We start from the raw sequence: 12364 nt of genomic DNA on the forward strand, positions 1-12364 counted from the left end.
TCGTTGTAGTCGTACAAGCACGAATGATGCTGAGTGCCCGGAACGTTCGAATGAGGTTACACAACTGAAAAAATTCATGATATTGTGTTGAACGACCGTCGAGTAAAGATACGCGAGATAGCTAAGATGGTAAACATCTCAGACGAACGTGTTTTTCATATCCTGAATGAACATTTGAGCATAAGAAAGCTATCGGCAAAATAGGTGCCGCATTTGCTTACAGTTGATCAAAAACGGAATCGCGCAACCATTTTGAAGCAGTGTTTGGACAAGTGAGTTTTTGCGACGATATGTAACAGGTGATGAAATATAGATCCATCACTACACTCTAGAAATGAAAGAGTAGTTAAAACAATAGATATCTTCTGACGAATGTGCTCCGAAGGAGACAAAAACGGTTCCATCAGTCGAAAAGGTCATGGAACCAATTTTCTGAAAGTCACATGGCATAATCTTTATCGACTACCTGGAAAAAGAAAAAACGATCACAGAGCAGTATTATGCCTCTTTATTGGATCGATTTCACGAAATTGTTGGAAAAGTGGTCCCATTTAACGAAGAAAAAATTCTCTTTCACCACGACAATGCACCAGCTCACACGTTTGCAATTGCCATAGCCAAAATTGTCGAATTGCGCTACGAACTACCCTCATCTATCCTATTCAGATTTGGATTGTGACTTCTTTCTCTTTCAAAACATGAAGAAATGGCTCGGAAAAAGATTCATATCGAACGAGAAGGTCATCACTGGAACAGAGATTTTTGCAGAGTTTGAGAAATCGTATTTTTTGGAAGGCTTAAAGAAGTTGCAAAACTGTTGGGCAAAGTGTATCGAACTAAAAAGAGACTATGTCGAAAAATTGTCAGAGCGATACTTATATATGTATGTATATGTGGTACCCTTTTTCGCGGCTGACACACTCGCGGTCATACTCACACAGTTCCTACACACACATTTGTAAACACAACGTAATGTAAGGCATATAGAGGGGATTTGGGTAACGTGTGAGCGATCGGGTGTTAGTCGCTTCTCGATACTCTGAATAAACGTACATAGACTATCGTCATTCTGATACGATCTACCTGCTCCCGTATCGTGATCCCTGCGTATAATAAACCTGCGACAAAAGTAAATCGAATTTCGGGGTAATTATTTAGATTAACGGAGCACCCTCGAATGACCTTGACCTTGACATATGTTGTCACGGTCACCCTCCTGAGTGACCTTCAGAAGGTTTTAGCCGTCGCTCATTGTTTATTACAAAGTTATTAACAAAAGAAGTTTCGAAAATATAGTAGTTATTTTGAATATTGAAAGACATAAACGACGAATATGAACGAAGGAAGGAGAGTAATTTAACCTGACCTAACCTGGTTAGATTAGGTTAGGTTATATTTTCCGAAACTGGAGCCTTGGACACATATACGCTCGTTTTTCAGCCCGCTTCGCGGGAGGACGGGGGGAAGGATTTCGCCCCTCCCCCCCGCCAGGATCCGTGCCGTGTACCAGGTGATCAAACTCTGTAACAGTGAAATCTGTAACATCGGCTCCGGCGGGGGAAGGGGCATTGCTCCTCCCCCCCCCCGCCCTCCCGCGAAGCGGGCTGAAAACGAGCGTATGTGTCCGGGGCTTCAGTTTCGGAAAATATAACCTAACCCAAATCTATTTCTGATTTAAAGGTAAAATTCCATCAAATATACCCTTCGTAAACATATATAATATCGTAAAATTATGCTCTATTCATTAAACTTTTTTGTTAATAACTTTTTAACAAACAACGAGCGACGGGTGAAACCTAGTGCGGGTTATTCGGGAAGGTGACTTTTGTAATATATGTCAAACTCAAGTCCTTGCTTTGCGTGGACAGCTGAAAATTCGTGTAAAATTAAACTTCTTTTGTTAATAACTTTTTAATAAACAATGAGCGACGGCTGAAACCTTTTGAAGGTCACTCAGGAGGGTGACCTCTATAATATATGTCAAGGTTAAGGTCATCCGAGGTTGCTCCGTTAAACTAAATAATTACCATAAAATCTTTAAAAAGTGATAACAAATGTTTCGGAATTGTTTCGTCGATGTTCACCGATTAAAATGGACACCGTGGTTTCGTATGAAAAAATGTTTATTTGACACTCGGTACACGAAAGACACACGGCGGATCGGCGACGCCTGGGGAGACTTGGCCCCTGAGCCGATCGGTCCGCGCACCCGCGATGATCCGTGGGTCGGCGACGCCTGGGAGGCCTCAGCCCCTGAGCCGACCGTTCGTACCGGACACTCGCGTCGGCGACGCCTAGGAGATGGTGAACCTCTGAGCCGACTCGGATACTCGTGAACGAAAAGGAACTCCTTCGTACAAAGATATTCGCATAGATCGGCTGATTTACTTCTACAGAACGTATTGCCGCGCTATAGTTTCGACACGATCTGTTCTACTCGCTCGTCGTGACAAGAGTGAGTGATCCCGAACACTGCTCGCGCTCTCAGACCGTTTCCGATCCTGATTGGGCGGCGAACCGAGTGATGGGCGTGAAGAGTTCCTTTGTCGCCAGATCCGAAACACCGCGAAATCCGCGGTGTCGATTACAACGGCGCCGCTAGACCCTTCAAAGCGCGTGTCGCCAGTGTCCAGAAGGGTAATTTATTACCCTCCTTTATGTTGCCTGTTTCTTTCGGCTATCCGGCGCCGCGTTCAGCACCTTCTCATGTTCAATCTTTCGCATTTGATATCATATAGATATAATGTAATAATATTCGAATACGTATGTGTGCACACACGGTCGACTTCTACTCGATAGGAATGATGATTTCTGTCTTATCGTATTTGAAGACGAGGATCTTCAGCAATTGTTGAATGAAAATTCAGCTCACAAGGGGAAGGTGCGATCTTTGGATGTATTTTAAAATGGTTTTTATGATGTATAGTACTGTAGCAGAAGGGTACTTGGACAAAGCGATAGCAAGTGATAGGATTGAGTTGTTTCCAAGAAAAAAACGATGTAAATAAATATTTCGTTTACTCCAATTTTATTGAGTGCATAGTTTTTCACTCGATTTCGAACACTGCTCTGATTGGAATATTTATATACCTAGTTGTATAGGGAAGTGCTAATGGTTTCTGTTCTCTCTCTGTGACTTTTTTGTGTTCCTACACAAACAAAAAGAAATTTGGGCTGGAGTCTAATCGAATTTGTATAAAGTCGGCAATCCATCAATTTCACGTGAGCTAGCAACGGTATAGATTATGTGGAGTGTATAGTTTGTGAAGTCACTGTAATTAACGAAATCCACGTATTTCCGTGATATAAAAAAAATAGAAGATGGTGCAAGACCTTCGACCAGTCGGGAACTCCATGTGGATCTCACAGAAAGATCATTTAAAAAATTGTGATAAATGAAATATTTATTTTTTATTATAATATAATTATTTTCAAATAATGGCAAATAATTTCATTTATTTTATTTTATATCGGGTACAGTGTTTACAATAATAACTGTACGTTCGTTCAATAAAAATTGTGTCCAGTTTCATGATTAAATATAATTTAAAACTAATTAAAACAGTTGTCCTTCAAAAGCGTTAATTTTAAAGAAAACATATAATTTTTTGTTAATTTAACGTTATTTTACACAAATAAACATGTTCAACCAGGTTGCATACAAAAATGAAAAAAACTTTACGTGCGTTACGGGGTCGGCAGCGTGATAACTAGAAGCTTAGGTGTCCTCGCTAATCGCCGGCTTCTCGCTAATCCAGTCTTACGAACCCGGTATATAAAACACAGTATTTTTTACATTGTGTTTTCTCGGAAACAACTCAATACAGCATCCTATCGCTTTGCTCAAGTACTCTTCTGCTAGAGTAATATACATCATAAAAACTATTTTAAAATCCGTGACCAAAAGACCGCGCCCTCCCCTTGTCAGACTCAAAATGAAAAGAGACTGAAAAGTTTTATTGTCTATTTGATGGGATATGAAAGGCATCATATATTATGACTTGCTGCATCTGGTCAAACAATTAATGCAACATATACCAATTACATATCAATTATACCAACAATAATATATTCATTAACTTCGAAATAAAAGAGAAAAGATCGGTTATTGATCATTGAATGCGACAAATTATCTGTAGTGTCCTTAGAATACAGAGTCTGGCCATTCGTAGACCTCTTTTCATTGGTTTAGATCCGCGTTCCTTCACAATGGCGGAACAAATCAGAATATTGTGGGAATATATGTTTAAAAAGAGTTAAGGAGAAATATTGGAAGACAAGATTATTTTAGAGTTTCATTTATTATAAATATAATATTGGATGGCTGGACATTTGTTAAACAGATTAGTGGTAAAGAGATTAACTCTGATAGTATTTTAGTTTCATTAGATGTAGTATCGTTGTTCACGAACGTACCTAAAGAACTGGTTATGGCAGCGATGGAGAAAAGATGGCAGTTTATTAGCGTTAACTGTAAATTCAGCTTGGATCAATTAAATATGCGGTTGATTTGATATTGGGATCCACTAGTTTTAGTTTTAATGGTCAATTTTATGATCAGATATTTGGCAGCCCGATGGGTTCTCCGCTATCTCCCATCTTAGCTGATATGGTAATGGAGGACCTTGAGGTACATTGTCTCGGCTTGTTGGATTTTACTGTTCCAGTCTTTTATAGATATGTTGATGATGTGTTCACAATTTTACCGAGGAATAGATTACATGATATGTTGAATGTTTTTAATGGCTATCATCCGAGATTGAGATTTACGTACGAAATCGAAAATAATAATATGTTGAGCTTTTTAGATGCTACTGTTATTAGGGACGATAATGTGTTAATAACTAATTGGTATCAAAAACCTACGTTTTCTGGACGTTATGTCAATTTTTTGTCCAATCATTGCGTGAAACATAAAATTGGTATTGTGAAGAGCTTGGTGGACAGAGCTTTGATTTTATCTGATGTAAAGTTTTATGAGTCCAATATTGCATTGGTTAGGGGTATTTTAATTGATAACGGTTATCCACCTCATTTTATTGATAAACATATAAAGATAAGAATTAGAGAGATTAGATTAAGAGAATCAGATTCTAATAACGACAATAAAGCTCGTGCGAGTAATCGTGACAATAATAAGAATTACATTAAGATTCCGTATGTTAAGAATGTTAGTGAGACTCTTATGAAAAGTATGAAAGGGGTTGGATTCAATGTTATTTTTACCATTGCAAATAAATTGGACTGCATGATCAAGAGAGGAAAAGATATGATGAGTAATGAAAAGAAGAAAGGTGTTGTGTACAAAATTGATTGTGTCAATTGTGATTCTTGCTATATTGGACAGACTAAACGTCATTTAGTAACACGTATCAAAGAGCATGTTATCGATATTAACAAGAGAGACGACAATCTCTCAGTTGTGAGCAGACATAGACTCAGTGGTGAGCATGATTTTGATTGGTCGAATGTCCGGGTATTGCATCAAGAGAGTCATACAAAAAAGAGAGAAATTGCCGAAATGGTATTTATTAAGAGAGATGTTAATTCTATAAATTCTCAGAAGGATACAGAGAATTTACCGTGCCTCTATGATAATATTTTGACTAGTAGCTAGTGTTTGTGCTTCTGGTGCAGTTCATGGACCTGTACAATAACATGAGACCTGTTGGTACGGGTGATGATTTCCTTCAGTCGTTGTCGAGACATTGAGAATCTTTGACTTATTTTTGATTATATAATTGCCTTCTACCAGTAAGACTTCTTTAGTTATTTTTTCGTAGTTTGCTAATAATTTTTAAGTGTATATTAATTGTAATTGTAGCTAGATTTTGATTTTTTATTGTAATTTTAGAAGGTGATTGTTTGCGTTACGTTTTCCACACATGATAAGGACCGAAAACGACGGTCGAAACGTTGTGTGTTGTCAGCCCTTTGTGCCAGCTTGGTCAATAAAGAAGAATTGTATTACTAAATTTCTGGCGAAGAAGTTTTTATTGTATTATAAATATCATTAATAAATAAATTATAAAATAATTATAACAAATCATAAATAAAAATACTACTTAATAGTGTAATATATTGTCATTGTTTTACTATTACATTGTTGATTTTCTAATGTTCTTCGTTTGCAAGATATGCGTATTCTATATATAATAAAATGCTTCATTATTTTAACAGATAAGTTATGGCACTCTTTTATACATGTACATATTATGTTTTTCATTTTATTCAAATAGAAATGCAAAACATTACATACAGTAGTTTTACAATATGATATGTATTTTCGTATAACCTTTTACCTGCGATGCATCATATAACCTTTTTTGAAGAATTGGAACACTCGTACGCAGCAAGAAGGCATCATGCGTATCCTGTAATTAAAGTTTATTTCAATAATACTTTAATAACAATTCATGTTATGAACGTGTTGACATTATTTTATAAGCTTAGAGAGCGAATAGCTAATGTATATTGTGTATTCTTAAAGAGTTATATTATGTTTCTTTCATATTTTGTTTATTACAATAATCAAATATCTTGCTATGTTACTTCTTACCTTCTTTTATATCTTCTACAGTCAAAAACTGCGAAACATTAAGAAAACTTCCTTCTGCTGCTCACTTTCACCCACAATACACATATGCCATTTTAAGAGAATCAGGCCCGAATGACTCTGTATTCTAGGGACACTAGTCATCTGCAACATGATAACACTCGGTTGCACGTCGCAAAAGGAACAAAAGGAATTATTTATTCGTTAGACTAGGAGGTTATTCCTCATTCATCAGATCTAATCCTTTCGAATTACCATCTATTCCAATATCATCTAGTTGATAACAGCGTGGAAGAGGTCCCAAAATGCTTTGACAATTTCATTGATTCAAAGCCGCGATCTTTTTTCCGAAACAAGATTTGTCAGGTATTCAATAGATAGAGAAAAGGATTAGAAAATAACGCCGAATATTGCGAAGATTCTCTCATGTTTATTTTTTTTTTTAATAAAGTTTCAAATTTTTTGAAGGAAATACCAAAGTAATTGCTGCACTTAATATGTTATTTCTTTTTTTTAGCTCGGTCTAGTAGAGCAATATGGTTATCCTGCCGAGGAACACTATGTTACAACGGCTGATGGTTACAATTTGGTAATACATAGAATACCTGGAAGTCCATTGTTGAATAACAAAGGGATAAAAAAAGTTGCATTTATTCAACACGGCATTCTGGCCTCATCTGATAGCTGGGTGCTATTTGGACCTGGTAAAGATCTTGGTATGTTTTTCCTTACAATATGTGATAATTACAGTATTATAATGATAATATTCAACATGTTATGATGCAAATTCTAAATTCAAAGCTAGATGTAAAATCTTGAAAATTTAAGGAAACAAATAAGTATTTTGTCAATATACAATGACAGAATAATGGCAGAATGATTATTGTGTGATAACTAATAGCTATGTACTGTACATTGTACAGTTATTATGAAAACGAGTAACTATGCGTTAGACACACACACACACACACACACACACACACAATAATAATAATAATAATAATAATAATAATAATAAGATAAAATGGGATACCCTATATATTATAATTAAAATAGTTTAGTTATCTGGTTCTTAGTGTATCAGGAGGATAATATGTGCGGGTGTAACACAGAGAAAGAAACGTTAATTTTGCGTTAAGAGCTCAGCCCGGTTTTTATTACAAATCCGAATTCTGAATACACCCGTCGTACACGTCCGCACACGTTGAAAGCTACCAGTCGAATAATCTGCTTGTTTGCTCGCCAGCCTCGACTTCTGTGTCCTCCTGGAAATCTCTCGAAGACTTCAAAATCTTCCCGAGAGACATCCTTTCGCTTTCCTATCCTTTCCGCGGGTTAAACGCTTAACCGACCCTAAACTTTGACTCGCAATTTTTAATATGACATATGTATGCGCATCGGCACAACCCGTATAGCAAAAATACAACCTTAAATTGATTTTAATTAATTACGACGGTTGTCTGTAACGGCTTTCTCTGGTATTGTTTTCTCGCTTTCCGTCTCGCGTGTTATCTACCTTCTTCTGTTGTTGACTCTGTACGCGTATGTATATGTGCATGTATATGTGTATCGTGTATACGTTGTGTCGCGTCTTTTTAATTTCTGGGTCTGCGGCGATGCAATCGCCACAATAGGATATCCTGTATATTACAATTTATTGAAAGAAGAAGGTGTTGACTGATAAGGAAAAAGAGAAAAGAAAATTAATATAGCCTAATAGATTTTATTTTTACATTTCATTCATCGGAATGAATAAATTGTATTATTTCACATTTCTCTAGAATCACAAATAAAGGTTTTTGGTGGTAGTCAATTAAAATAGGACACTCTGCATATTATAATTAAAATAGGACACCCTGTATATTATAATTTATTGGAAAAAAAGATATTGACTGATAAGGACGTTACATAAAGAGAAAAGTGAAATATAGCATAATTATTAATAAAAGACAGTGTAAATGCGAGAGACCGGCGCTGCTACTATCTATTAATAAAAAAACGAACTGTATAAACGATGTTGATGATGATAATGTTTATTAAATGTAAATTTGCCAAATCAGACTTTGCATCGCAATATCTACTCGCAGGGCACGTACACGAAAAATGAAAACACTTTTATTATATAATTCAAACCCAAGCTATCCATTAAGCCTACTCTGAACTTGATCCGTTCAGCGGTTATTAAGATTCGATAATCTAAGGGTCTCTGAAATCGTCGTTTCGCGTAAAGATGCAAGGTCAGTCTCGCTGCTCGTACACTTGGCACGAGACACTACTCTTGATTCATTGATCTTGCTTTTGAACTTTTCTCAGCTTATATAAGTGAATAGATGTACATTGAGTAATAACTTCAAGTTATTGTAAGGTTTTGTTGAGTTTGAGCACAGTTTTTATTGAACAGCGGCTTCAGTTTCTCGTTCGCAAACTTTTTTGATTAGCGGGACATTCTTGTTCTGAGAGATCAAAATTTTTACTTTGAAATCTTTGATAACATTTTTTGCATATTTTATAAGTTACAGCACCTGTAGTCAAAGCAACTCAAATTCTTTCCGCGGCTGGAGTAACACTGTTTTTTAATTAATGTGCGAAAGGAATACAATGCTCCAAATGCTGCTTTCGGGCGTTATTGTAAGCGAAAAATAATTTGGAGGTTGCCTTGGTCTTGAACTCGACTCTATCGGAATTCCTCACGCCTAGTCTTAGCGTGTATGGCCAATGCTCCTACTGTTGTCATCGCATTGTTTTCTTTCTGATCCTCTACGCGACCTGACGGTCTCTACTATCTTTCCATATCTTACATTATATTCACTATTAATTTGAGATCGTTTTGTTATGTCGTTTGCTTCGCCAAGATATATGGTTTTGAAAACATATAACTCTACACTTGCAAACCGCAAAAGGAAAAATATTTAATTTTAAGATGATATTTTGGTAATTATATAGTTTAACGGAGTACCCTCGGATGACCTGGGCCTTGACATATATTATAAAGGTCACCCTCCTGAGTGACCTTCAAAAGGTTTTAGCCGTCGCTCGTTGTTTATTAAAAAGTTGTAAACAAAAGAAGTGGGTAAACCTGAAGAAAAGGAGGCATCTCCGATGACCTTGACCTTGACATATGTTATAACGGTCACTCTCCTGAGTGACCTTCAAAAGGTTTTAACCGGCACTCGTGTTCATTAAAAAATTATTAACAAAATAAATTTAGTGGTTTCGTATGGATTTTCCACCAAGTAACATGCAGAAGGTTTCATCTGTTGCTCGTTGTTTATTAAAAAGTTATTAACCAAAAAAGTATCACGCATAGTTTTCAGCCCGCTTCGCAGGGGGGGGGGGGGGAGGGGCAAAGCCCCTCCTCCCCGCCGTGGCCAGTGTAACAAATTTCAGTGTGATACACGATTGTTTTATACTATAATAGAAGACGTTCAGACACGTATCCCGGCGGGATACGTCGGCGGCAAAGCCCCTCCCCCCCGCCCCTGCGAAGCAGGCTGAAAACTATGCGTGATACTTTTTTGGTTAATAACTTTTTAATAAACAACGAGCAACAGATGAAACCTTCTACATGTTACTTGGTGAGGCGATCTGTATAATATATGTCAACTTCAAGTCCTTGCTTCGTGTGAAAAGTCGAAGATCCACACGAAATCACTGAATTTATTTTGTTTATAACTTTTTAATAAACAATGAGCGACAGCTAAAACCTTTTGAAGGTCACTCAGGAGGGTGACCTTTATAATATATGTCAAGGTCAAGGTCATCCGAGGGTGCTCCGTTAAACTATATAATTACCGATATTTTAAAGCACTAAATGCAAAAGCATTTTAAATGTACCAAATTAATTTACACACAGTATGAATTTGCATTGCATTGTTACTATTTTATGATATACCTTATATTATGATGTATCTTATATTATAGCCTTTTTGTTGGCCGATCAAGGATATGACGTATGGTTTGGGAATTTTAGAGGAAATACGTATTGCAGATCACATAAGAATATGACAGTATACGATCATAAATATTGGCAGTTCAGGTAAAGTTTATTATTATAAATGTAAATGTTATTATTATTTATATAAAATATTATTTTACTTATTTTTAGTACTAGTTTATATAAAATATTAGTATGTAAAATATTATTACACAAAATTAATATTGTATAAAAATATTATAAACAGTTTCTGAGACTATACAGTACAGAAGAGTACAGTACTCTTTACACACAGTAAACTGTTTTGTTATGCGATACTTTCTATCGTGTATTCGCGCGTATATGTATACAATGAAGGTCATCTTCAATTTCTTAAATGAGAACCTCCATTTTTTATTGCATATTCTTGTAGCTTAGTGCGAGAGCTTTCCAAAATACTATAATAAAGTATTTTTTTCATAAAGTACTTTTCGAGTTATGGAGCTTGAAAGTTACGGTATCGCCGGCATCAGCATTACCTAAAAGTAATAATCAGGAGGAATTGAATCCCTTCCTGAGGGTCCAATAAAAGCTTCCAATGATCCAATTGCCCTCTCCTCCCCTGCCCTTTCCTTACCCCTTCCCTTCATCCCTACCCTTCTCCATTTCCCTTCCCCTTCCCCTCCTCTCCCCTGGTTCTCTTTATCGATACTCCGACGGGATATAAAACGCAAAAACCAGGGTGTAGAGTGTTATTTTCTCGCACATAATCATTCAGATAGGGTGATAGTGTCCAGAGCAGAGCACTCTCCGCTTCTGCTGAGAACTTTTGTCTTTTTAGTTCAAAAATTAATAAATTAAATATTAATCGTTTGATTAAAAATGGCTAACGAATTGTCGGAGCGTGAAAGAATCACTATCCTCATGATGCGCGGATGGGGTGATAAGGAATGATCGTTCACTGAAGTAGTTCGATTATTTAACGACACTTTTCCGAATCGTCCAATTAATAAATCCACTGTTTTGAAAACAATACAGCGTTTTCAAGAAACTGGTATTGTAAAAAATTGCTCTAGATCAGGCAAGCCATATCTGCAAGTAATGCGTAGTGTAATAAGAATAAACAACTCGCTGTTCTGCAAAGTTTTATTGAAAATCCCCATATGTCTGTTAATAGAGCAGCTTAAGCTCACGACATATGTTAATTGCTTTAGTATTTACATCCTTATAATCTTATATTTCTATTATAAATAAAAGATTATAATACTTTCCTTACAATCTAAATTACATAACAAAAATTCGCCGAAACACATAAATGTTGAGAAGTCAATTCGGACTTGGCGACATCTGTTGCGTAGTCAAGGAACCACGTATTTTATTGTTTTATTTTTCACCATCTTTATGTATTCGGTAGTTTATGTCTTAGTCTTGGTCTCACTCAAGAACCACGCGCTGTATTCCCTTACAAAGAATAAAGAGGATACTTTGTAATAGCTCGAAAAGGGTGCACGGTCTCACTTCTTCACGCAATATCCTGCGCGTCCTACAATAAAATATGTGTTACAAATATAGTTACAGTTATTCTATACTTAATTCACAAGTTATTCTATACTTAATCCACAAAGTCAGTTACCAGCCCTTGTATTTTGGAAACAGTTCAAAATTATGAAAAATAGTGAAACACGTGTTCGATCGTTTCGAGGGGATACTCTTTTAAGAATGTTGGGGCGGTTGCCCCCCTCAAGGGGAACCGCAACTTCAAAATTTTTAATGACACCATAAAGTATTACAATGTTTGAAAGGGCATAAAAGAAGAAAATTTTTGCCGCAAGGCAGAAGTTGATCCGTTCGGAAGTTAGTTGAGGTCAAACTTCAAAAAAAGCAAGTGTCAAAAA

At 36.3% G+C, this 12364-nt stretch overlaps 1 protein-coding gene across 2 annotated transcripts in view; it reads left to right on the plus strand.

The window, feature by feature from the left end:
- LOC105275082 (lipase 3) overlaps positions 1-12364 on the plus strand; it is a 214935-nt gene that overhangs the window by 60225 nt on the left and 142346 nt on the right. For both annotated transcript variants that reach the window (XM_026974082.1, XM_026974081.1), the window contains exons 3-4: positions 7074-7272; positions 10478-10592. In XM_026974082.1, coding sequence (XP_026829883.1) covers positions 7074-7272; positions 10478-10592 — 314 coding nt within the window. The remainder of the gene's footprint in view (positions 1-7073; positions 7273-10477; positions 10593-12364) is intronic.

The sequence above is a fragment of the Ooceraea biroi genome, chromosome 12, assembly GCF_003672135.1.
Source record: "Ooceraea biroi isolate clonal line C1 chromosome 12, Obir_v5.4, whole genome shotgun sequence".
Lineage (NCBI taxonomy): Eukaryota > Metazoa > Arthropoda > Insecta > Hymenoptera > Formicidae > Ooceraea > Ooceraea biroi.